Source organism: Balaenoptera ricei, chromosome 7 (assembly GCF_028023285.1).
Source record: "Balaenoptera ricei isolate mBalRic1 chromosome 7, mBalRic1.hap2, whole genome shotgun sequence".
In the NCBI taxonomy this organism is placed as follows: Eukaryota; Metazoa; Chordata; class Mammalia; order Artiodactyla; family Balaenopteridae; genus Balaenoptera; species Balaenoptera ricei.
Genome location: NC_082645.1, coordinates 121925539 through 121950856, shown reverse-complemented (window position 1 = coordinate 121950856; position 25318 = coordinate 121925539). Strand labels below are relative to the sequence as shown.

Sequence of the window (25318 nt, the reverse complement as noted above, 5' to 3'; positions counted from 1 at the left end):
CCCCTGAGGTCCAAGGTGCCTCAAGCCTAGGACGGCGGGTGGTGTGCCAGGCAGAAGCGGGGCTGGTGGGGCAGCCGAGCGCACCCCCCGTCCTGGTGGAGGTCAGGGAGGAGGTGCAGGAGTGGGCCTGAGCCGGCATCCTGTGTGAGCGAGGTCAGGGGTCAGGCACACTACTCCGCGGCCAGTCACCTCCACCTCTCCGTGGGGTCAGCATCCTGGTGGACACCCGCAGGGGGCCCTCCCTGCAGGGCCACGAGGTCCCCGGTCTTCCTCTGAGCCCCCGGGTCCTGGACCACAAGTCCTGCGCTGGCAGGGCTGCCCACCCCCTAGCCGCAACCCATCCCTGGGGCTGAGGGGGGGGGCGGCCTCCTTGCTCCCCCGGCTCCCCGACAGCCTGCTTGCACCCCTGCCTGGGGCTTTCCTCCCACCCCGGGCCCCCTCCAGCCGCTCTCCGCGGCCTCCGCTCTGAGCGGTCCTCTCACGTAACCTCTTCTCACACTGCAGCAGCTTAGAGGTTTTAAGGTGAAAATCAGAAGCTTTTTCTTTTTCTTTTTAATAAATTTATATTGTTTATTTTATTTTTGGCTGTGTTGGGTCTTCGTTGCTGTGCGCGGGCTTCTCATTGCGGTGGCTTCTCTTGTTGCGGAGCACGGGCTCTAGGCACGTGGGCTCAGTAGTTGTGGCGCGTGAGCTCAGTAGTTGTGGCGCGTGGGTTCTAGAGCGCAGGCTCAGTACTTGTGGCTCACAGGCTCAGCTGCTCCGCAGCACGTGGGATCTTCCCGGAGCAGGGCTGGAACCCGTGTCCCCGCACTGGCAGGCGGGCTCCTAACCACTGCGCCACCAGGGAAGCCCCCCCAGAAGCTTTTTTTAAGCCAAACCCAGCAGCGCCCTCAGCCCCTCCCTCGCCACCTGCAGGCACATGTGGAGCCTGTCCTCGGGCAAGTGTCCGGTGAGGAGCCGCTCCGGGAGGTGGGTGGTCTCCCCCTGCCCCCGCCCCGCCGCGGGGTCCGCTCCTGGTCCGAAGGTGCCTGTTGCTGGCGCCCAGCCTGCCTGGCTCCCTCCCTCTGCCTGTGACGTTTCGTGTGACCGCAGAGCCCGCAAGGCTCTGGATGGGTGAGCCTCCCCAGGCCCCGCCTGGACGCGCGCTCCGGGTGTCCTGCCGTCTGCGCCTGCGGCCCCTGGGAGGGCACGTGTTCTCCGCGGGCACAGCCCACACCCGGGCTCTGCGGTGTGGTCCACACGGCCCATGTCCCCGCAGGTTCTGAGAGTCGCCTGCTGGATGCGACGGGGTTTCCTCTGGTCTTCCTGCTGTTCCAGCAGCTTTTTCTGGACGTGTGAAAACCCAAGACCTCCCTGTCCTTGCGGAGCCCACGTTTTACCATCACACAAGCGGGGGTCCGGCTGGCAGGCCTCCTTCCCGTGTTCCCTCCACAGGCCGCGTTGTTTCATTGATTCCAGGACACCATCCACAAAGACGGCACAAAGACCAGCGGACAGGGGGCCTCAGAGGCTGAAGGGAACCATCGCTGGTTGGGGGGGTGGGCAGAGAAAACGGCATATCCCACCCCAGCCGCTGTGGGTCCTGAAACAAGGCCCCTGGCCCGCGGCGCCGCGCCCCAGGCCTCGTCACCAGCAGGGAACGCCTGGTGTGTGCCTGCCTTCTATGACCCGCCACTGCCACCTCCTCCACCCAGGGCGTTGGGCAGGGCAGCCCCGGCTCCGCCCCAGAAACAACTGGGGAAACGCCAGCCTCAAACCTGGCTTCCAGAGGGTCAGAAGCTGAGCACCACGGGCCATCCGCTCACCTTGGACGGATGGAGGAGAGACAGGCGAGCCACCAGGGCTCTCGGGAGCTCCATCGTGCTGAGTGCCCAGCTGGGGATGACGGAAGAGGGGACAGAGCCAGCCATGGGGCCAGCAAGGCCGGAGGGACCCACTGCAGGGCCCCCCAGGCAGGCCCTGGAACCAGGCGAGGCCACAGGCAGCCGACAACGGGTGGGGAGGGGACCTGCATTTTAAATCCTGGCAGAGAGCAGGAAGGGTCAGTTGGAGGCAGTCACGGGTGTCCCGACACGCCCGCCCTGCTGGGCCGGCGTGGGGGCTGGAGATGGGCCCTGGCCCAGGCCCTGAAATCACGCTGGGGCCAAGACACCCCCAGGAGAGCACCCACCTCCCCCAGGGTGTGTCCCATCCGCAGCCAGAGGACCCTGGCCGGGCAGGTGGACCCGGGCCAGCCGCGTCAGCAGGGGCAGGGGCTTGTGTCCCCTTCGGACCAGGCTCTGCTGGGGCTGCCCCTCTCCTGGGTGACAGGGGAGGGGACCGTGGATGCAGCCCATGCCCGGCCTCACCCATCCAGCCCAGCAGCAGCCATGGGACCTCTGAATCAGTTTGCGCCTGGTTTGTTCACGTTTTATGAGAGTGTACGGGCACTTGGCAAAAAAAAAAAAGGCAAAGCATCCCAAAAACATAGAACATGACATCTCCTCCCCACCCAACCCGGCCTCCAGGCACCCAAAGTGAGTCCCAGCCGCGGTCTTGACACGCAGGAAGGTTCTGTTTGAACCGGCTTCCAAGAGTCAACGGCCTTTCTCAGAAGCAGGAGGTGAGCTGCCCCCTCCATCCCCTCCTCCGGCCGTCCCTCTGTCCAGGGGCCACAGAGGCACACACCCGCCTCCTTCTCAACAGACACACGGCCGGCGACGCGGCCACTGACCGACACCACCTGCAGACGGTGCTCCGAGCATGGCCCGGGGACGCGCCGGCATGTGCATGCGTGCACGTGTGCCATTAGTGTGCAGGTGCGTGCGCGCGTGTGCGCGTGCACAGGTGGATCCTGAGGGGCGAGCCCCAGGAGTAAACCGCAGGGCCAGTGGGTGCCACTTCACTTTCTGACATGTTGGGGGCCAGCTTATCCTTCAAGGACATGGAGGGGTTCTCCTGCCACTTGCTCCCTCCCAACCCCAGTCACTAGGCCACCTTCTCGGAGCCCCACCCTTACTCTAGCAGGAAATGCCTCAAAGTTTTAAGCCCTCTAGTAATCCATGCATTATTTTAATTCTCCAAAATAAACTTGCTTAGTCCTAAAACTTTTTATAGGAGGTCTCTCTGCATCGCAAAGCCCCTCACTGCACATTACCCATGTGAGACCATGCCTCAGGGGCCCGATGAGGCGGGGCTCCAAGTCACACAGTGGGGGACAGGGACGGGGGACATGGCATGGGGATCGGGGACGGGGACAGGGATGCCCTGTCCCCACACACAGACTGCCAGGCCCCGGGTCACTGACGTTCGGGTGCTTGAGGAACAGGGTACACGGGCGCTTCACCTGGGCTTTTATGAGGTTATATTTCTAAGAACAGAAGGAAGGAAAGTATCGTGATTAATTCCCACTTTTACTGGAAGTTCACAGCAGCCAGAAACAGAAAACGTGTCCAGCCTCCCAGACTGTCTCCACAGCCCGAGCAGCTGCCCCAGGGACCAAGGTCAATGGGGAGGGCCCGGTCGGGGTGACTGAAGATGCTTGTGCCGGGCGGGGCTTCTCACCCGGCACTACTGACATTCGTGGTCAAAGCAGAACTGGAAAGACACATCACAGCAAACCACCAAGTGCAAGAAACCAATGCCTGTCTTCCGACAACGGTCTTGCCAACTCGTGGGCCTTCTAGAAAACAGAGGAAATGACACCTTCCACAGTGGGGGGCATTCCTGTCACTCTGGCTCAAATGTGACTAAAAGTCATCCGTAAAGCGCCCAATGGCCCAGGCTCTGTTGGTCAGAGCTCCGCGTGGACCCACCTCACGGTGCTCTGCTGCCCACATGGAGTTCATCACCTCTGCCCGGGGCACCTCAGAGGCTCACACTGCGTGGGGGACCAGCGGAAGGACCACCCGTGCCCCCTCCCAGAGCTGCACCCCACAAGGTGGAAGCCCAGGGGCCACAGGCAAAGCAGGGGTGACCTGGTCTATTCTGATTGGGCAGAACTGCTCACCCACCTGGCCTGTCCAGGACCTGCAAAGGGACGGAGTGCCCGCCCCGAGGATGGAGTGAGGACCGAGCAGCCCTCTCCACTCGGCCCACCCAACAGAACCGGCAGAGCAGCCGGAGGAATCCTGCCGAGAGCCACGTGTCCCAGGCTCCACAGGGCCGGCTCCCCACCGCCGACCAGGGGGCCGGTCACCCCGCCTGCCGCTGGCTCCGTCGGATGGAGGCCCTGTGAGCCCACGCCAGCCTGCGGGCGCGCCCCACAGGCAAAGCCAAGGATCGAGGCCCCCTCCCAAGTCTCCCGCTGACCGCAGTGGGCGTCAGGTGCGGGTGGGCAGCGTCTTGTAGGGGTTCAGGATGCCCTTGGGGTCCAGGAGGGCCTTGAGCTGCTGCATGAGCTGCAGGGCCTCGGGTGGCTTGCTGTAGCCAAGGACGTCCTTCTTCTTGAAGCCCAGGCCGTGCTCGGCACTGACGCTGCCCCGCTGCCTGGCCACCCACTCGTACACGTAGGGCTCCAGGGTGCCCAGCAGCGACGGGCTGAAGGCCTCTGCCGTCACGTTGAGGTGCAGGTTGCCGTCCCCTGGAGGGACGCGCAGGTCAGGCTGGGGCCCCCTTTCCCGGGAGCCCCGAGCCCCGCCCCTGCCCTGCCTGGAGGCCGCCCGGGGGAGTGCTGGTCCCACCCGCCTCTGCCCTCACAGCCGGCCTCCAGCCCTTCACGTCACTGGCCACTGACCTGCTGGTGACCACTCCCCTCCTCTGGGGGCTGCAGCTCCCTTGGCCTCACATACTTTTCTCTCCAAGTTCTCCCCAGCCCCCCATCTCCACCCGCACAGCCTACCCCCCAACCCCTCCCCGAGGGCTCCGGACTGAGAGGGACGAACACCCGCCCGACCTGCGAGAGCCCCAGGCTGGACCACCGATGCCGCCACAGACCTGGGTCCCCAGTGTCCAGGAGGTCTCGGACCAGGTGACCTGGGGGCCTCTGACCCTGTGACCTGGGGCTTCTTAGACCCCCTCCCTCCATGCACATTTGTCAAATGTAGGGAGCGAACCAGGGATCCCTCTCCCACCAAAAGTGGTTCCCGCTGATACCCTCAGGGCAAAGGCTCTAAAAACAAGGGTCTTTCCCAAGGGAAACACTGCGGGGGGAGAGAGAACCTTATCTCCACTGACACTCAGATATCCACACCAGCAGCCAGCCTGCACGGGCTTGCAGCACAGCTCACAGGGCCCCGGTGGCCCCAAGGCCATTCCTGGCTGCGGGCCGGGACCCAGCCCCACTCCCACCCTCCCCACCTCCTGCACAAGCAAATCACCCCACCTCGGCCTCAAATAATTCCCACAGATACAAGCCTAAGATACGTGAGCCCCAAATTGCAAACACATAGAAAAGAAACGATGATGACCAAGACCCGCCAGGACCTGCGACCTGGTGATTTCCAGAGACGGAAAATAAATGCTTCACGTGTTTAAAGAAATGAGAGAGAGAAAAATATAAGACACTGACCAGGGAAAGCTTTTAAATACCCAGGCTGATCTTCTAGAAATGAAAAATATGGTCACTGAAATGTCAACAAGCAAAGAGAGATTAATGAAATGGAAAACAAATCAAGCACACAGAGGATCAGAGCTACAGACAACAGGAAAGAGAGACAGACGCGTGGGGACATCGTGAGCCCTCGACTGAAGCTCCAGAAAGAAGGGGCGGGTGGGGAGAGACAATATTTGCAGAGACAACAGGGGAGCAATTTCCAAAAGCCAAGCCCACCAGACCCCAGCAGGGCATGCCGACGCTCACCTAAACCAAAGCAGAGTGAAGCCAAGGAACCCCGAGGAAAAGGGAAAGATCTTAAAAGGAACAAAAAGGAAAAAAATGGACTCCTTTCAATGGAACCACACTCGCTGACAGCTAACTTTGCAGCAACAGAAGTCAAGACGGCAGAATGATGTCTTCACTCTGCAGAGAACAGAACTGTCAACAGAGAATTTTGAAATCCATTGGAAAAACAACCACTGAAGAACAAAATTCATACATTTTCAGGTAAATAAAATCCAAGACATGCTGTCACCTACTTTCCCACACTAGAGGCAATTCTAAAGGCAGGGCTGTGACCCCAGGTCAAAGAAGGACCAGAGGTGTGGGTGAGTCTAGACAAACACTGACCTCGTGAAGTAATAACAACAGCACTGCTGCTATCTGGGGCTAAAAAACACGATGGAACACACTCCAAAACACAGTGTGTGACCAGGAGCAGATGGTAGCATCAAAGTGACAGGGTCCCAGGGTCCCCAGGTCCCCAGGTCCCTGCCCCAAGTACTGATCAGGGCTCTCAGGGAAACAGAACCAGTAGGACACCTGCAGATGCACGCAATGTACAGAGTGGGGGTCGGCGGGAGGGAGAGGGCTAGGAGGACGGAGAGACAAAGAGAGGTGGATTTTAAGGAACTGGCCCACGACTGGGGACGTGGGAGCCCAACCTGCAGGGCAGACCAGCAGCTGGAGACCTGGGGGCGAGCAGACGCTGCAGCTCGAGTCCAGAGGCCATGGGGAGAACCCCCTCTCCCTCGGGGGACACCTGTGCCTTCCTCTTCAGGCCTTCGACTGCTTAGATGAGGCCCACCCACATCATGGAGGGTAATCTGCTTTACTCAAAGTCTGCCAATCTAAATGTTAATGTCATCTTAAAAATACCTTCACAGCAACATCTAGATTGGTGTCTGACCAAGCATCTGGGCACCACAGCCCAGCCAGGCTGACACACAAAATGAGCCACCACACTGTTTGGGAGGGGGATCATGACACTGATTAACTTCCAACCCTGGGAAGGCAGGACCGCCCTGGTAAGGCCACAATTCTAGGGCTACTGCCAAAAGACTAGACAGGCACGCTTCCCTCATTAGTAAATGGAAACAAGTTATATGAGAAAAAACACCAACCAAAAGAAGGTAATAAATCAGAGAAAAAGAAATAGAAGAAATGAAGGACAAATAGAAGGCCCAAAGTCAGACAAATCCAGGTCACTGAGTAATTACAGTCTATGTAAATTACAAAATATGCCACCTCAAAACAGCCTGCTTTGGCATAAGGATTATTTTGAGCTGAAGGCAATTGAAAAGAACCAGGCACAAGAGAAGCTCTCTGCCCTCCGTCCACCTAAAAGCAGGACGTGAGTGTGTAAAGGTGTCCCCACATTCCAGCAAGGTCACGGTACCCACCTGAGACAACTCTGGCCTCAGTCTACACAAGCCTCATGTCCATTAGCTTCCCCGTGTGTTTATGCACCTTCCCACAATCTGCTGCCTAGAAGTTCTGTCCTCTTCATCTGTGCCATCTCCAAAGATGTACTGTTCTTTGCTAAGATGCCCTATAAGCCCAAGTTCTAACTGAAACCAAGCAGGACCCTGTGGGGCTCCTGGGCAAGAGAGCCCCTCTGTTCAGCCTCCATGACCTTCCCTGAGCTCCAAAGGGCAGATTCGAACAGCTGCTGATCAGGGAAGGGAGGGGCTGCAGAGATGAGGGAGGAGCAGCCCAGAAACAACAGTGCAGCCCTGGGGCAGGTCCCGGTTCCCCCTCACGGGACACACAGAACAATGTATCTGAGCTCTTAACAGAACTAAAACCCCCAACAAATGGAAGATGTCAGCATTCTTCATTCCAGAAAAGACCACCTGAGGCCAGATTAAAGGAACCAGAGAAGCTCATCAGGAGACCACCTGAGGCCAGATTAAAGGAGCACAGGCCCTGCACACACCCTAATCTCATCAGCAACCCCACCCTTGAACCATGGCTACAAAACTCCTCACCAAATCCTCCCGCGTTGGGACCCACAGTTTTTCAGAGCAGGAGCCCGCTGTGTCTCCCTCTGCCTGGCAAACAATAAAGCCATTCTTTTCTACTTCACCCAAAACTCTGTCTCTGAGACTCCATTCGGTGCCGGTCACCGAGGCCGAGCTTTCGGCATCAAACTGACAGCCCGCATCTCCTATCTTCAGAATTAGCAGAGGCACCAGGAGAAGCAGAGGGGTCTACTGTCACAGTGGGGGCTCCTCTCGGCAGCTGACAGGCGAGCAGGTTCCAGGAAGGGGGCGGCACAGAGTGCACACTTTATCTGGAGGGTCTGCAGGGGGCACACCCCTCTCAGGCACCCACCAAACGGGCATGGAAACTGGCTGCACTCTGGGCCAGGGACCACGCTTCAACTGAAGATGAGTTCCACCCAGCTCTCTGCCCACAGCACAGTCAACAAGCCCATGATCTTTAAAATGGCTAGAAAACTCCCATATGTTTGGAAATTTAAAGACACAATTCTGCCTACCTCATGGGTCAAGGAAGCAATGACAATGGAAATGAGAAAATATTCAGACCCGAAAGATAATGAAAGTGCCATCAGACAGGGTGGGACCTGGGGCTTCCCTGGTGGCGCAGCGGTTAAGAATCCGCCTGCCAATGCAGGGGACACGGGTTCGAGCCCTGGTCTGGGAGGATCCCACATGCCGCAGAGCAACTGGGCCCGTGAGCCACAACTACTGAAGCCCGCACACCTAGAGCCCATGCTCCGCAACTAGAGGAAGCTTACACACAGCAACGAAGACCCAACGCAGGCAAAAAATAAAAAATAAAATAAATAAATAAATGTTAAAAAAAAAGAAAAGAAAAGCACTAAAATCATTAACTTCAGCGGTCTGGTTTTCGTGATTAGCAGTAATATTTTGATATTTGACTACAAAAACTCTTCTCTATCCTGGTTCCTCCTCTGCCTCTTTGAAGCCGTCCCTCCGAGCTATCCGACAGGTTGCCTCCCAGCCTATGTCCTCAGTATGGTCCCCGAATAAAACTTAACTCACAACTTTTACGTTGTGCATTTTTCTTCAGTCGACAGATACAAGAAACAAACCAAATCAGCAGTTAAATAGCCCCCCTCCCCAAAGGCTGGACATGGCACAAAGGCAAAAAAGGAATAATATGAACAAGGTAATGCCAATATACTCGAAGGCTTAGAAGAAATGGACTAATGCCCAGAAAAAAAATTACCACAACCAATTCTGAAGAAAAGGAAAGCTAGGAGAGCCCTCTAGTTGTTAAAGAAATTTCTCTGTAGTCAATCCCACCCCCCCAAAAAATACCCACAAAAACCTTCAGGCCCAAATACCTTCATTTACAAGTTCTACCAAACATTCAGGGAAAAGGTAATTTCAACCCGACAGACTCTTCCAGAGACGACCCCCAAATCGTTTTAGGACTTTGAGACCAACATCCAGCCTGGACAGAAGAAGGAAGCCTTACAGGACAGGATGGAGAAAGCCCTACATGAGATAAGTAAACGGGATCAAACAAGACACAAAAAGGATCATGGCCACGCTGGGCTTATCCTGGGACACAGGCCCACTTGCCCTCAGAGGTCTGGAGTGATGAGCCTTGTTGGCTGGTCAAAGGAAAACCAGCACTGGGCACCTGGGCAGACCCAGAAAAAGCATTCGACAAATCCAACGTTCTTCCTCAATTCTTGAAAGTGGAATCCCTCCACTCAAGCGTTCAGAGCGATGCCGGGCCAGGGCCAGCCCTCCACCATGTGCCCCTCACCGCACCTCTTCAAACCCTCACAATCCCAGGAGGCACTGCTGAATCCCACCCTGAAGACATGGATGGAGGCCCCAGAGGGGCCCACCCCAGCACACCTGCCCTGTGGACGGGGCTCTGAGACGCCCAGTTCCAAAGGCTGCCGAGAATGAAGGGGAATGAAACAGTTCCTTTCATTTTGCGTGACTTTTCTGCAAAAAATAATTATCTGAACTGGTTTTAAGATCCTTACGTCTGAGGAGGAAGGGGTGAGGCCCCTTCATCAAACCTCGAGACCCCCGCGTTCAGGGCCCACCTCCCGCTGCCCCAGCCAAGACCGGACCCTGCACTCCGCCTCCGAGACGGCCCCAGAGACCGCGTGGTGAGGACGCCCTTCCCCCTCCCGGCCCCGGGTCCCCACCCACACCGCGGGCGGCGCTCACCCAGGTGGCCGTAGCCCACCACGTGCTTGGCGTGCAGGCCGAGGCGGGCCCGCAGGTCGCTCACGAGGTCGTAGAGCCTATCCAGGGGCAGCGAGAGGTCGTACTTGTACACATAGCCGTCCCGGCTCAGGGCCTCGGTGATCCTCTCCCTCAGGGCCCACAGCATCTGAAAGTGAGGGGACGGGCACGGTCACCTGCGGCGGGCAGGGCAGCGATGCTGAGTTGCTGCGGGGTGACCGCGGGGTCGCGAGGAAACCCTCCAGGTGACAGAAACGTTCTGTGTCGTGACAGGTGTGTGGCTTCTGTCCCAGAGTCCATATGGGACAAGGTCCCCGAATGAGGCCACAGGCTGGCCCCCGGGACCCAGGCACCCAGGGCCCCTCTCGGGACAATCGGAACAGATCCTGTGACCCCCATGACAGGGCCCCGAGCGAGGGCGGGGGCAGGGCAGGTGCGGGAGGAGCATGGCAGACAGGGGGGACATCCCGGGCCTGGGCTGGGGGACACGGGGAGGGACTGAGGGAGCAGAGAGGCAGGGTGTCCTCATCACGGTCACGCTGTGCTTCGCGAGAAAGCCTTCCCTGTCGCGTCAGAGAACAGAGGGCCTGGGCACGCCCGTCCCACCTGGGCCTCATCCCTGCCCCGCCCTCCACCCCCCACTCCCCACTCCCCATTTCAGGAAACCTCCCAGCAAACCAACTTCCTCGGCAAGGCAAAAGCTCCTTTCTCTTGCTTTTTTAACATACCCCCAGTGCAATGATCACCCCTGAAAAAATAACAATAATTCCTCGCCACCACGGACTACCCAGCCAGCGCCCGGACCTCCCCAGCCGCCTCACAGACCTTTACAGCAGAGGGTCACTCGGCACCCGCCTCCCGCTCGCTCATCGGCAGCCCCTCCTCTGGCCTGACACCCTCACACCCGGAGTCCAGCCACAGCCCTGCATGGCCAGCCTGAGCCGGCCGGCCCCGCCCGTCCCCTGTGCCCACAGGCTCCTCGACCCCCGCTCACGGCCACCTACGTCCATCACGTCCACAAGACCTGCTGCCCCCTTGTCTGCCCACCCCCTCTCACTGCGCTCCAATCCCACCCTCTCCAGAAAGTTCTGTCTGGAACACGGCAGGCACCAGCCCCTCAGGGCCTTTGTGCACCTGCACAGGTACCTCACTCCCCACCCCCCATCCATCTGTGCTCAAATGCCCCTTCAGGGACGTCCTCCTGACCCCTCACCCACCCAGGAAGGATGCTGGCCCAGGCCCCTCCTGTGCCACCCGGCCGGGCCCCTGGCACCGACGTTTGAGAACGGGGCCGTGGAGCCAGCAGCCCAGACAGGGCAGGACCAGAGGGGGCACCGAGGCAGGTGGCACCACCCCCCAGGGATGCGGCGCCCGGCCCGGACAGCTGGCCCCACTGGGCACGCCCGCTCACGCTCAGCCACAGGCCACGGTCCAACCTCAGGCGTCATGGGAAGGACGAGGGCCTCAGCCTCCACACACCTTGGCCCTCCTCTGATCGGTGGCCAGGGTCCCGTCGGTGACCAGCCCCGAGCCCAGCACCTGCTCCAGGAAACCGCTCAGCTTCTCCGCATCATGCCCCGCCCCGGAGCCCGAGGTCTCGATGAGGACGTAGAACGGACTTTCTGGAGGGGGCAGAGGGAAAGCGGAGGGGAAGGCGGTCGGCCGAGAGCCAGGACAGGTCTAGGCCAGCCGCAGCTCTAGTACCCCTGACAGCTCTCATGTTGCCCGCAGAGCAGCCGCTGGCTACTCAGGCTGAATTTCAGACAGTTTAAAAATAGGTCTTTCACTGTAAGAGAAACCATGCCCCCTGGAGACACCACAAAGCTGTACTCTTGGTGCCTGGATAGGGCGGGAGGCGCCCCAGGGGCTCCTCTTACCAAACTGTAGGCTAAAGGGGAGGCCCAGCGCTTTGCAATGGCCGATAACACCCCAGGGGCCCTCCAACCATCCAGGGACCTTCCGCCCCTACCCCCCAGGGACCCTCCATCTTTCCAATGGTTCTACATGTCTTATTTCTCTACCCTGGACGGGTGGTTTCCTATTTTATACGAAAACAAATACCTCAGTAAAAATTTAAAGCATAGAGTTCTTTCCACATTTATGACTATTATGGACTGAACTGTGTAACCGCCCACCCCAAATTCCCACGGTGAAGCCCTACTCCACCCCTTATGTGACTGTATTCGGAAATTAGGCCTTTAGGGAGGTAATTCAGGTTAATTGAGGTCCTAAGAGTGGGGCCCTGATCTTTCAGGGCTGGTGCCCTCATGGGAAGAGGAAGAGACTCCAGAGGTCTCTCCCACACACACACAGAAGACACCCCATGAGGACCTTCACCAGAACCCAACCCCAATGGAACCCTGGTCTTAGACTTGCAGCCTCCAGAACTGGGGGAAATAAATTTCCTTTTTTAAGGCTGTAGTGTTCTGTTAGGGCAGCCTGGGGTAAGACAACGATCATTTCTTCCAGGTCGATTCCAGAAGTGAAAATACCAAGGTGTACAGCTGCATGGACTTAGCTTTACACAGAGCGCGGACTAAAGACCTGGGCATGACGAGCTCACTGGCTAAATCAGAACTAGCTGGCTGAGCTCCGAGGGCCAGCACTTCATGGGATGACACCTCTCCCAGTGCAGGAGCCAGGAGGGCGCCCCTGACTGTGCGTCTGGCTGTTCCAAAGACCCCAGGGCTACAGCACGGCCGACAGCATTGACTGAACTCCCGGGGCGTACGTAAAACGAATTTCCGGGAGAATTCTGCTCTCAACAACTACGGGGACGTGGGAACCGTGGCGACGCTCCCTGCCATCTCCTACTTCACGGACGGGACGGAGGCTCCGATCAGCCCACACATCAAACGGCACAATAGGGGCGGTGGGCGCTGCCAGCAGGCGGGGACAGTACCTTGCACGGGGCAGGCGAGACGGAGGTGGCACCCGACCAGCTTCATGCACTCGGCATCCATGAACTCGAATGCGGACAGGATCTCGCCCAGCATGCCCCTGCAGGTGCAGAAGGTCTGCAAAACCTCAGCAAAGCCAGGACAGCCTGCAACAGACGTGGAGAAAGGACAGGCGAGCTGGTCATGCGGAGGCAGGGCCTCACCTACGGGCCCACCTGAGCCCCCTTTCAAGCAGCAAAACCAACCCGTCTCCCGGCAACGGTGCCGCTGAGCTGGGCAGCCTCGCGGAGCGGGACAAGCCACCCGGGTCAGCCGCCACGTCGTAGGTCACAGGCATCGAAGAGGAAGAGAAAAGCCTGCCTGAGAGCCCCGACGCTCGGGAAAGCCACTTGGAAAGTCCACAAACACAGGGCCAGCAACGGGCCGCCCCGGAAAACGGCTTAGCTGTGCGTCCCTGACGACACCCAGGGCCCAGCAAGTCATTCAAGGCACATTTACTGACCCCTGAGCTCTCCGTGGTGTCCCGGTGCCTGGAGCTGACCACCAAGCGGCCCAAGGCAGAGAGGGGACGTGGATATGTCAGCAGGGGGGGAGGGGTGGGCACACTTGGCCTTTCAGGGCAGGGATGGGAAGGCACTGAGAGGTCGTGTGGAGGTCAGGGAGGAGGGTCTGGAGACAAGATCCGGCGAGTGAAGCTCAGGGGCTGAGGCCCAAGGAACACGTGCAGGCCCCCCAGCTGGACGCAGGGCTGGACATGGCGGGTTTGGCAATATATGAACTCCAGCCGCAGGGAGCGTCAGTGAACTGGAAACAGATCAGAAGAAACCTTCCAGAACGCATCACAGAGTGAGACAGGATGGAAACTCGGGTGCAGGTAAGACACAGGGAGGGTGGACAGACTGATAGGCTCTATCGTGCGTCTAATCGCAATCCTGAGAGGGGAGCAAAACGGGGGCAACGGCTGACGGGGGGGGGGGGTGGCAGGAAACTTCTGGAAGTGGGAGAACCAAGCCATGGGTTTAAGAAGTTCAGGAAACCCAGAGAGAAAAAGAGACGTACTCTCACATGCAACACACCGAGACCCATAAAACACCAAAGGTAAAGAGAAAATCTTTAAATCGGCCAAAGAAAAAGAGAGAGAGTCCCTCAGAGCAGCGGCATAGAGGACGGCTGGCTGACGCCACCAACAGCCACGGAGCCACGCGGAGTGACGCCCTCACAGGACGAAAGGGCACAGATGCCAGCCTGTGCTCGCGAGAGTGTCTTCCAAGAATGCGGTGAAACGGAGATGGTTTTGGACAGACTCAAAGCGAGAACGGACAGCAGCAGGCATCCACGACAGGAAGTGACGGAGGACGTGTTCACGAGCACGCGGCCTCCGGAGGAAGGCCTGACACAGGGGACGAAGAAAATGGCACGTGTGGAAAGTAACAGTAAGGACCACCAGAGATCAGAGACTGACGGACTCAAGACAAGAACCCGTGCGTGGCGGGAGCCACCGCGGGCCCTGGATCCCGCCGCCGGGCAAGGCGCAGGGACCTCCCAGAGACGGGCCTCTGGACCAGCAGAGGAGCGGAGGCCGCGGTCAACCTAACGCAGCTGAACGACGGCGGGAAAGGAGGTGCAAACAGGTGATGGAGGGATCGGAACAAAGCAGACATGAGCCCGTTTTTCAAGCCTGCTGTGAAGGGAAGCAGAGAACGTGAACGGCCGGCGAGGGAAATGTCCCAACGCGTTCGCAGAGACAGGTGGTCCAAGACAGGGGAGGCAAGCCGCTGGCTTACAGAGGGTACTACTTACTGCCCCCCCCCCAACCCCGTGATGAACGGACTCGTGCCCTTGATCTTGCGCCAAACCACATCATTTCCCTGTGAATCTTACTGCATAAGCTGCCTAAATAACAAACGCTGGGTGGATGAAACGTGCAAAGCCCCGGTTTTGTTACAGAATAGAGTGTGCTCTGCCCAAACCCCACTGCGGACACCAACAAGGCCAGGTCCCAGAACCTTTGGAAACAGCGAGAAGCCCGGAGAAACAGGAGGGACCGCACATGGCAGCGCAGCCTGAGAACCCGCTCGAGAGGCAGACGGAGGGCACCTACCGAGGAAAGCCACGTTCACAGCGCTGGGCTTGGGCGGACACAAGATGGACACGGCGGTGATAACCCCCAGGGTGCCCTCCGACCCGATGAAGAGCTGCTTCAGGTCATAGCCCGTGTTGTCCTTCCGCAGGGACGTGAGGCAGTTAAGGATGGTGCCGTCGGCCAGCACCTGGGAGGGAGCAGAGACGGGCACTCTTGCATCAGCCCACGGCCCCAGCAGACGCCCTGGGGAGGCCGACCCAGCCCAGGGCACCCTGAGAAAGCTGAGCCAGCCATCAGTCCCCCGCCCCACTTTGGTCCAGGAACACAGGGGTCCCTAGGGCGGCACCAGGCCTGAAGTCACCCTAACAGGCTGAAAGAGGGGCTTCTCTTCCCCGGATGCAGTGACGACCCCCCCCCCACCATCACGATCAGGAAGCTCAGGGCTCAGTGCTCACGGGAAGCTGGCCCAAAGCGGGCGCACCTGGGGTGCAGGAGGGCAGAGAACGGCAGTGCATCAGGCCCCCCACCCCTGCACTCCTCATCCACAGGCCCCTCGGTCATGCTCTGTAAGCCCGTCCTGAGTCTTGCTTGGTTCATCTAGTCAGAAGCTTAGTGAAACAGCTTGTGAAAATGAGAAAGTGAGTTACAATAAAAAATAACCTGCGTCCAGAGGACAAAGCTACGGGAACCTCGTGATTTAGCAGATGGAAGTCGTTCCCTCCTTGGGTAAACAGAGGGCCCTGGCTTTAGAAAGCCCCGAGGTGTGCTTCACAGACTCAGCAGCCCTAGGGGTGGTGACGGTGGCGCCACGGGGCTCCTCTGAGCGCGAGCCACCAGGAAGCTGGCGGGCGGGATGCTGCTGGTCCGGGAACCCGCTCGGGCTCCCACGGCAGCTGCTCACAGGGGCAGCAGGGCAGCGGGCACGCCATCACCTCGTGGGAAGCCAGAGAGCGGGGTGCTACGTGTAACCCCCAAGGCCCTGCTGGGACCGAGAGGAGACCGGGGCTGGTACGGTGGGAACCTGGATCTCCAGGTTGGGACGAGGCCCCATCCCCGAGGTGGCCTCATGCACCTGCGCCACCCGGGGCCCAAAAGGGCAGCCCCCATGCTGGGCCTGCACCACCCCAGGTGTCTGCAGGGAGCAAGGGTGGACCTGGCAGGGGGTCTCACCCAGAGACCTCGCGTGCTGACCACTGGGAAGGTCAGCCACCCTGGGACCGACCGGGGGGCCAGAGCGAGCCCAGCCAGTGTCACTGGAAGCAGGGCCAGCGCCCCTGGAAGCAGGGCCAGCGCCGAGCCGCGACAGCGTCCCCGGCTCACCACTTCCAGGCCCAGGACCGTCCCTCGCAGCGAGCCGTATCGCAGAAATCGCAGGCCACCTGCATTGGTCGCCACGTTCCCCCCGATGTGGCAGCTGCCCTTCGCCCCGAGGTCCAGCGGCATGACAAAGCCCCGCTCCTCCACATACCGGCTCAGCTCCTCCAGGACACAGCCCGCCTGGCAGACCAGGACCCCTGCCAAGCAACCAGAGCGCCCGCGGGAACTCAGCTCAGGACCAGCCGGACCACGCGGGGGGCCCTGCCGGCGAAAACCCCCAGAAGGGGCATCCGCCCGGAACCCGGGCGAGGAGGGAAAGGGGCGTGTCCCCCATCCCTCCCCAGAAGATGCCTTCATGAGAAAAGAAAAAAACAGTGAGGCAAAATGGAGGAAAAAAACCTCACATACACCACACCCCCACACACACATACACGCTTATGCAAGGGAGCCGTAAACGGAGGACTGCTACAAGGCTGTGGCCCTCAACTGTGGGCGTGATTCTGCCCCCGGGGACACGTGACAATTCTGGAGGCGATCTGGGTTGGAGGTGCTGCTGGCATCGAGTGGGTGGAGGCCAGGGTGCTGCTCGACACCGCCCAGTGTCCAGGTACCCCTGCCAGACAGCACGATCCACCCGGATGTCCTGCCCGAGAGGCACCGACTCGCCGTTGCCGGGCCCCGAGCTCCATGAGCAGGGAGCCCCGTAGACGCCTTGCACGCCCTGGGAAGGGCCGGCACAGTCAGGACATGTCAATCCGAAGGGGCCGCGGGGACAGCTCAAGCCCAAGGGGTGAGTCACCCCAGTAACCAACTGAATAACAGCCCCCCTGCAGACGCCCCCGGGGGCCTGGCTCAAGTGGAGTGGTGGTGGCCTCTGGGCCCTCCCCGGCCCGGGTCCCCCATGGCCCAGCCCCGCGGCTGAGAGGGAAGGTCCTGACGGGCAGCTGGCCTTACCGGACACGTTGTGGAAGCTGACGATCTGGTTCATGAGGGCGGTGGACACGATGATCTCATCAAAGACGGGGGTACTGCCCCCCACCATGCCCGTGTTGCCCCCCTGTGGGCTCACGGCCAGGTTCCTCTCGTGACAGTACCTGGGACACACACAGGACCAGCGTCAGGGCCCCTTTCCCACACCAGCAGCCCAGGGGGACACTCTCGGGGCTGTGAGACCCCAAGGCCCTCCTGCCACAGCCTCGAGGGGGTGCCTCCTCGGTCCCCACGCACAATGGGAGTCTGAGGGGACAAACGTCCATCACACGATCCCCCGGGGAGCTGGCGGCCAGCATCTTCCCAGATCACGGCTGAGGCCCCAGCTGCCCTGAGACGCCACTGCTCCAAGTACAGACAGTCCGAGCAACAGCTGCTGCCCTCCCTGTTCACCTGAAGAGCCGCAGCCCCCAGGCACTCTGGGCCCTCTCCCACCTCCACGCCCCACGTCTCCTCTCCCCTTTAACCTTGGCCGCATGCCCCTCCCTCGCCCACCGCCCTCCAGACAAACGTCAGCCTCATCAGCAGCACCTCGTCCCCAACCAGGCTCCCACCGCGCCAAGACCTGCAGCGACGAGGGCCCCGATGGGTCAGGATTTGGGCAGCAGGGCACCTGCCCCGAGAGGCAGGCTGCCCACGTGCGTCAAAAAAGCCGCCTGCCGTGCGGTCAGCCTCCAGCCGTGGCTCTGACAGAGAAGGCCGGGGCGCCCGCCCACCTGCCAGCTATTCTGACGCACTGGACACATGTCAACGTGCCACCGTGGGGACAAAGCACTCACAGGGCGCACACCTTCCATGCAATGAAAGTGGCGTGGGAGAATAATTAGCAACAAGAGATGGGCACGGATATTGCCAAATGGAAGGGAAAAAAGACTCTGACGCTGTAGATACAATGTGGTAACATTTAAAAACCCTCACCCGCGCAAGCAAGATGCTGAGCTAACACACCAAAAGGTCATTGGTGGTTTTCTCTGGAGGGGAAATTACTGGTTGCTTTTGCATTTTTTTTCTTTATGGTTTTGTACGTTTTCCAATTTTTCTATAATCAACACGAGAGTGTATTGATATAAAACATCAAAGAACACATTTCTCAAGAAAAGGTCTATCTCCTTCCCTGCTCTGCGCTTCGAGTCTGCAGCCGCTCCCCACCCGAGGCCCACCTGGTACCCCAAGGGTCCAAGATTCCGGGCTCAGCCCTGCTCAGGCTGGCACTGCCCCCACCACCTCCCCGGCCCCGGTCACTGCCCACTTCACGGGGTCTGCCTGTTCTGTGTCCTGTGCCTGTGAGGAAACCACTGGTGAGCGACACAGGAGAGAGAGCGGGCAGGGCGTGTACCTGAGGATGTGCGCCACCTCCTGGGACGTCCGGGGCCTCAGCAGCACCTTGCTGGAGCCTGCAAGACAGAAGCTGCGCGGTCACCCCGCGGCGGGGGCGCATCCCACCTCCTGGCGGAGCTGGCCCACAAACCTCAAGGGCCAAAACCCGATGGCAGAAGCGGCCCGTCTCTAGCTGGAGGAGGTGGAGGGCCAGTGGGTGGTGGTCTGTGGTCCCGAGCTGGGCCCTGGGAAGCAGGGTGGCCGGGCCCCGGGGCAGGGGCGTCTGTCCGGCTTCCCCACTGAAAGTTACTGGGTTTCCCTTGTAATTAATACATGTCTCGTGCAGAGACACTTGAGGTTATGTCAATACCCTGTCGCCCCGCAAACAGTCGCCCGTGAACTTTAGCGTCTGTTGACCATCCTTACCTGAATCTGTTCTCAGGACAGGTACCAGAGGTGATGTTTCTAAATCCATCCATCCGCTTGCATTCGAGTCAACCTTCTGCTGTAAGAAGGGGCCTCCCCTTCCCTCTCACGTATTTGTGTCCTTGGCTATTTAATCACAGCAGTGCGGGCTCATGGGTTCTTAGCTTGTTCATTGGTTACAGTTCTTTGCTGTCACGATGTATCTGCTGTCCAGCCGTGGCCTCGTCTGTCGGCATTCCTGACCACTGCCTCCAAGACAATCGAGTCTCTTTCCACCCTTTCAATTTTGTGGGAAGTATCAGTACTTTAAGTAGCTAAGAGGCGGCAGGAGGACAGGGGGGCGTCTGGCAGGTGTTCCTGCTGGTCCGTGACTTCATGGAGCTGTGAGCTCGGGCTGTAGTGTCTACCTCACCCTTTTCTATTCTGAAAGCCATTTCTCACTTGCTTTGCATCAAATGAACCACGTCTGCCCAGGCAGCTGGCCGTTCGGCATCCAGCCCTTCAGGACAGCACAGTCCAGGGACCCTGGTCACCCCCGAGGCTCCTGTCGGTTTCACTCACACACTGTTTCTCAGCAACACCTGAGTGCCCACCCTATGTGCCCTGTGATGGGCACAGAGAATAAAAACAGACGAGTTCTCCCGCCCCTGGGAAGTTTACTTTCTCATGGGGGAAAGGATAAGAAAATGGCCCAACGTGTTAATAAGGGGGGCCTACAAAGAGAACGGAGCACAGAGCAGAGAATCATCAGAGGCAACTCAGGGGAACCGCCCAGGACCGGAGGGAAGGAGCGTCCAGGCCGGACAGGCCGGGACGCGCAGGCCAGCGAGGGGCCAGGCGGAAAGGCCGGCTGCACAGGCTCAGAACACCACCCCACTGCGACCTTCCTCCCTCTCAACACCCTCACAGTGCTCTGGGGGCTGTCCCTGCAGGTGGACCGCCCTGGATCCCAGCTCGCTCAGCACCCCGCCCACCACCTGCCAGCGGCATCCCAGCGTTTCCAGGTGCCTCACCCCCAGGAGGCCATCCGCTCTCCTTGCCTCCTGAGCGCCCGGAGCCCTGGTGCAGCTGCTCCGGCGGCTGCCGAGACTCCTGCCTCTTGCCTCTGCTTCCCCTGCAGCCCTAGGGCACTGGCCCCTCTCCCTCCCTCAGGACGCCTCCGGGCTTGGGGTGCCAGAGGCGCCCTCCTCCCCAGGGGCCTCGTCCAGGCACCCTCCTCGCGCACACGCACCTGGCGGCACCCCGGTTCTCGGTCTGCCAGCCGAGTCCCGGGGATGTCAGTGCCCCCCGACCTCAGGGCCAGCACAGCACGCCCGGCTGCCGCCCCCTGCGTACGTCGTACGTCGGGGCTGCTTGCACACGAGGGGGCAGAGCTGAGGCCCAGGACCTCCTGCCCACCCTCCGCAGGAGCCTGCTGGCCGGGCCATGGAGACTGTCAACAGCAGGACTCAGACCTGGCCTCCTGGCGAACAGTGGCCCACAGAACAAGCTGCCCCCCGCCCCAGCATCTGCACCGCCCACGGGACTGTGCCCCCCCCCCCGACGCTTCCTCGAGGACGTCCCTCCTGTCCCTGTGTCATCCACGTTTCCCTCTCCACCTGGTCATCCCCGATGACACCACAAACCTGCCGAGACGGCGCTCTCATCCTAGAACCAAAGACGGAAAGTCCCTTCTCTTCACCCCCCAAGCCCTGCAAGCCCCACCCATTTCTCTGCCCCGCTTGGTCCCTCACACCCCAGGGCCGGCTCCAGGGGAGCATGCGTCCCCTTTCACGCCATGGAGAACCTCCCACGTGTCCCCAAGGACGCCCACGTGACCCGTCTCAGCCTGTCCCTGCGGCCGCATCTGACCCCACAACCCCGCCTCCCTGCCTTTCTTCCCCCGGCCCCTGGTGCTCCGCCCCTTTGGCTGGCCCGTCGCCCCCCCACTGACCACAGCGGTCATCCGCCTCCTCGGAACGCCCGGTGTTGCCCCGCCCTAGACCTCAGACTAGCTTGCTCCACGGCCCGACAGGCCCCCTCGAGTGGCCATGTGAACGCGTCCAAACCCAGACTCCTGGTTCTCCCCGCACAGATTCACCCTTCCGGTCACCTTCCTCATCAACGCAGCAGATGGGTCCAGTGTTTGCTACTGTTCAGGCCAAACGTCCCTGTGTGCCTGCCGTCTTTCCCTCACACCCTCATCCAGCCGTCAGCCGACCTCCCTTCCAGACACACCCGGAGCCAACCGTTCGCTACTCAGCGGCCAGCCCCCCCCCCCAGGCGCCCGGCCTCTCGCACACCCACCGCGGCCGGTCACAGCGCAGGCCCGCTCTGCTGTGGCCCTCCGGCCGCACTCCCCATCAGCTCGCAGGAAAGGTCAGGATGCACGGGGCCCTCGAGGCCTCACTGACCCGTCCCTCCCCGACCTCCCCCCCTCCAGCCACTCCGGCCGCTCATGGGGTCTCGGGTCTCACGGCTCCTCCCAGGAGCCCAGTGCAGCCCTGCTCTGAGGCTTTGGCTGGCTGTTCCTGCTCTAGGAACGCCCTCCCAGAGGCTTGCCCCGGTTGGAGAAAAGGGCCTGTGCTGGGGGGCGGCCTCTGGGGCACTCACGGCCACGTGGAGCACAGCCCACTCCCTGCTCCTGCTGCCTCCCCCAGGCCAGCCTCATGTCCATCTGCATGGCCAGGGCCCCAGCCTTTCACTCAGTGCAGGCGCAAAGTTTGTGGGGTTCACCCACGAGCGAGTGGTCTAAGTTTTGAAGGAAGAAATATTCAATAAGTTTCCATTTCAAATAAAATCTCACTTTTTAAGAAAAATTAAAAGACCCTAATCAGCTTTTGCTAGCTTACATTTTCTACATAACTCTGAGATTAAAATGATCAAAAATTTAGACAGGCTTTCTCTCCAAAAGAAAGCCACATAAAGGAGTATTTCGACAAAAATTCACCAAGTCCCCCAACAGACACCCACTGAGCAGCCGCTGGGCCCTGAGCCCTCGGACTCAGAGCTGAGCAGGCCCCGTGCAACCTTCCCGAACCCAGGAAGACAGGAAGCCCGGAGGGGGTCCTCCACGCGGGCACGCAGGGCAGGCTGCCCACTGCCCGGCCCCCAGGAGGGCGGCTGACAGGGAGAAGGGCCCCCAGGAGACTGCAGCCCCCGCCCGCTCGGGGCACCCCGGAGCAGGAGCACGCGGGCCTCGGGGACGAGCAGGTGCGGCGCCCTGCGTGGGGCTGGGCACTGAGGTCCGTCCGCCCAGACAGCAGCACCAAGGCGGGACCGCAACCGGCCTGGCTGAGCCGGGGTGGGCATCACCCTCTCCGGCCTCCAGGATCACCGCCTGCTGGGCGGGGCCTCTCAACGGGGCAGCGCCACCCCTGTGGGCAGGGCGGGGCTGGACGCCCTTCCACTCGAGGGCGCCCCAGCAGAGAAGTAGAGCCGAAGGCTGTCCAATGCCTCGGGCCTCCCACAGGGGCAGGGCCGCCCCGTTATCTGCGCCTCCGCCCCAGTTCCACTCGCTCAAGACTCTGCACTGTGGTTTGGAACCTCACTCGAAGGTTTTCCCGCCGGCAGCGCAGCCCTCAGGGTGTCCGAGTCAACAGCACAGCACACCCTCCACTACTCTTGTCCAGTCCCGAGTGCGCTGGATCCAGGCCCAGCCTGCGGACCTGGCCGCCCAGCGTGTCCTGGAATTACAGGTTTAAATATGTCACCATGTTGTAAATTGCTTGTCTCCTAGCTCTCCTTAATATTGTAGCAAGAACGTCATGTTGGTTTTGGTAACTAAGGGACTAGGTCACGTTACCTCTGAAATCATTTCAGAAGAGAACACAGGGTATTAGGAAGTCTCTGTTATCAAGAGGGTGTGCTGGGTCCAGGAGGAGAACCGCTGGCACAGTGGAGGAGAGGGAGCTGCACTGGGGAGAACAGGCCTCCCAAAAGATGCGTCCACCTCCCACCCCTCAGAACCCGCGAACGTGACCTTATTTGGATAAAGCGGCTTTACAGGTGTAATTAAGTTAAGGATCTTTGAAATGAGATCATCCTGATAAGGGTGGGACCTCAATCCAAGGACAGGCATCCTCACAGGAGACCGGAGAGAGGACACAGGGGAGAGGCCATGTGAGGACAGAGGCAGAGACTGGAGTGATGCTGTCACGAGCCGAGGACACCTGGATCCCCCGGGAGCTGGAAGAGGCAGGAAGGGCCCTCCCCTGGAGGGAGCCCTGCCCACGCCTGGATCTCAGACTCTGGCCTTGAGAATGGAGAGGATGAATGCATCGTTTTGAGCCTGGTTTGTGGTTCTTTGTTACACAGTGGCCCCGGGAGACTAATGCAGGCGCTGAGAGGAAGTGAGCAGTAGTTAACACACACCCCCACCTCGAGGCAGCTGTGGGGGGGGGGGGGGCGGGGGCGGGGGAGGTGCTGTTTCATCTTTTAATGTGTAGATGTCGGGCGTAAGAAAAGCGTTAGGTGGCGCCACCCAGAGCTCCTCACCGCCTCACCTCACCTCATGCTGTTTCTCAGGCCCACCCACCCCGCCAAGCAAGAAGCACGAACAGACCCTTACTCACCTCGGACCGTCCTCAGCCAGTCCACATTGGGAGCCTCCAGCTCCTCCGGGTCTGTGATGACCCCGCCGGGGACGATGCGCTCCAGGGCGGCCAGGTCGTCCTCAGACACCACGGAGAAGGGCAGCCGCCGCACGGAGTAGCGCTCCCGGGTCAGCGTCACCTCGGGAGCACCGGAGGAAGCCGAGGAGCTGCCTCTTCGAACGAGGGGGCTGGTGCCCGTGGCCCCCCAAGGGCCGCCCGGCCCAGGGATCCTGGACGCCCCTGCCCATGTCCTCTGCTGTGCGGAGACTCCCTGAGCGCAGGCCGCCCGCCACCAGAAGAGCCACGCAGGCCACCTGGGCGCCAGACGGGACATCATCGCTCCTGCCCTGAAAAGCAAGTGACTGGACCTGGAACTCTGGAATACTACGGAGCAACGGAAAGGGAAGCACCTGCTGGGGAGAGACCTCGGCAGGGCCCAGGCCCAGGAAAGGTCCAGAAACAGACAACAGTTTCCACGGTGGTGGTGGCGGAGTGAGATTGGACCACCCAGGAGATGTGGGCTGGGGGTGGGGGGGACAAGGGACACGAGGCCTTCACCCTGACCCAGTGTGGAGTCACCTCCTGACAAGTCACTGAGATGTACGCCCTTCGCTGAGGCCACCCCTGGGTGTCAGCTTTTAACATCTGCAACAACCATATCTCCCTTTTACCCCCCTTCCTTCAGAACAAACCAGGAGTTAAGGTGCTAAAAGGAAAGGGACAGATACCGCTGAATCGTACACTTAAAAATGGTTAATATGATAAATCATATGTTTCGTGGATATGTTACAAGTTTAAAAACCACGGAATCAAAGAAAGTGGGGACAGGGAGAAGTTCCTCTGGCTGCCCACGGTGGGAGAGCCGGGATTCGCACAAACACCACACAGCCCTGCAGCCCCCCGGGGAGGGGGGAGGGGTGGAGCACCCGTTTTCTGGATACTTCCACCTCACCTGGTGCTCAGACAACCTGAGTCGGCAGCGGGGGCAGCGTTCTCGCGTGGGTTCACACTCGCTGTGTGACCCTGAGAAAACGAACGAGCCTCTCTGTGCCTTGATGCAGCATGTGCCTCACCGGTGGGGGTGAGGATTAAATGAACCACGGACGGTGACCCTCACCGTTAGGGGGTACGCAGTACAGGTGGGCGAGCTCAGGAAAGGAACTCGCTGGGACCCCCGACCGGGACCAGGAGCTTGGGGCCACGGCCGTCGGGCCAGCCCACAGGTGACCACCAGGGGCCAGGAGGGGCCGCCCCGGCTGGGAAGCAACGGCTAATCGCGGTGGCCTCGGCGCACCCGGGGGCGCAGAGCCACCCCGGCTCTTCCGGAGGGCCCGGAGCGCGCGGCCTGCGCGATCACATGACGGGACCAGCCCGGGCTGTCGGGCCCAAGGACCCCGCGGGCGCCCGCCCCGCCGCGATTGCGCGCGCCCGCCGCCCCGGACCCGCGCCCCGCAGCCCCGCAGCCCCGCAGCCCCTCAGCCCGGACCCCGGGCGGCCGCGCGCACGCACTCACGTCCGCGTCCCCGCCGCAGGCCTCGCGCCGCCACAGCAAGAGTGGGCGGGACGGGCGAGACTGCGCCTGCGCCGGAGGCCCCGGCCCGGGCCCCGCCCCCGTCCCCGGGCCCCGCCCCCGTCCCCGGGCCCCGCCCCTGATGCCTCCAGCCCCCTGCGCCCTGGAGCGCGGTTTGATGCAGCTTCCACGGGGGGACAGC

General features: G+C 60.6%; 1 protein-coding gene across 3 annotated transcripts; it reads right to left on the bottom strand.

Moving 5' to 3' along the window:
* Positions 1-3371: 3371 nt before the first annotated feature.
* Positions 3372-25167, bottom strand: D2HGDH (D-2-hydroxyglutarate dehydrogenase). Of its 3 annotated transcripts, none has more exons than XM_059929187.1 (10): positions 25120-25167; positions 23586-23953; positions 18626-18683; positions 17254-17393; positions 16303-16496; positions 15001-15169; positions 12902-13045; positions 11479-11621; positions 9982-10147; positions 3372-4561 (listed from the first exon to the last, which is right to left on the bottom strand). In XM_059929187.1, exons 2-10 carry the CDS (start codon positions 23941-23943, stop codon positions 4302-4304), a joined length of 1632 nt encoding a protein of 543 aa, XP_059785170.1. In that variant the 5' UTR covers positions 23944-23953; positions 25120-25167; the 3' UTR covers positions 3372-4301. The 3 variants fall into 3 exon arrangements, with proteins under 3 accessions (XP_059785170.1, XP_059785171.1, XP_059785172.1); XM_059929188.1 differs by having other exon boundaries at positions 25116-25161; XM_059929189.1 differs by lacking the exon at positions 25120-25167 and adding an exon at positions 19033-19309 and having other exon boundaries at positions 23586-23653.
* Positions 25168-25318: the final 151 nt, after the last annotated feature.

What these genes read in the sequence shown, in the direction of transcription:
- D2HGDH (XM_059929187.1), bottom strand. Translation starts at nt 23,943, where the DNA reads ATGATGTCCCGTCTGGCGCCCAGGTGGCCTGCGTGGCTCTTCTGGTGG. An exon ending in CTGGCTGAGGACGGTCCGAG is followed by an intron (nt 18,684 to 23,585) that starts GTGAGTAAGGGT and finishes TCTGTCTTGCAG; the next exon opens with GCTCCAGCAAGGTGCTGCTG. An exon ending in CCGATCAGAGGAGGGCCAAG is followed by an intron (nt 10,148 to 11,478) that starts GTGTGTGGAGGC and finishes CCTCACTTTCAG; the next exon opens with ATGCTGTGGGCCCTGAGGGA.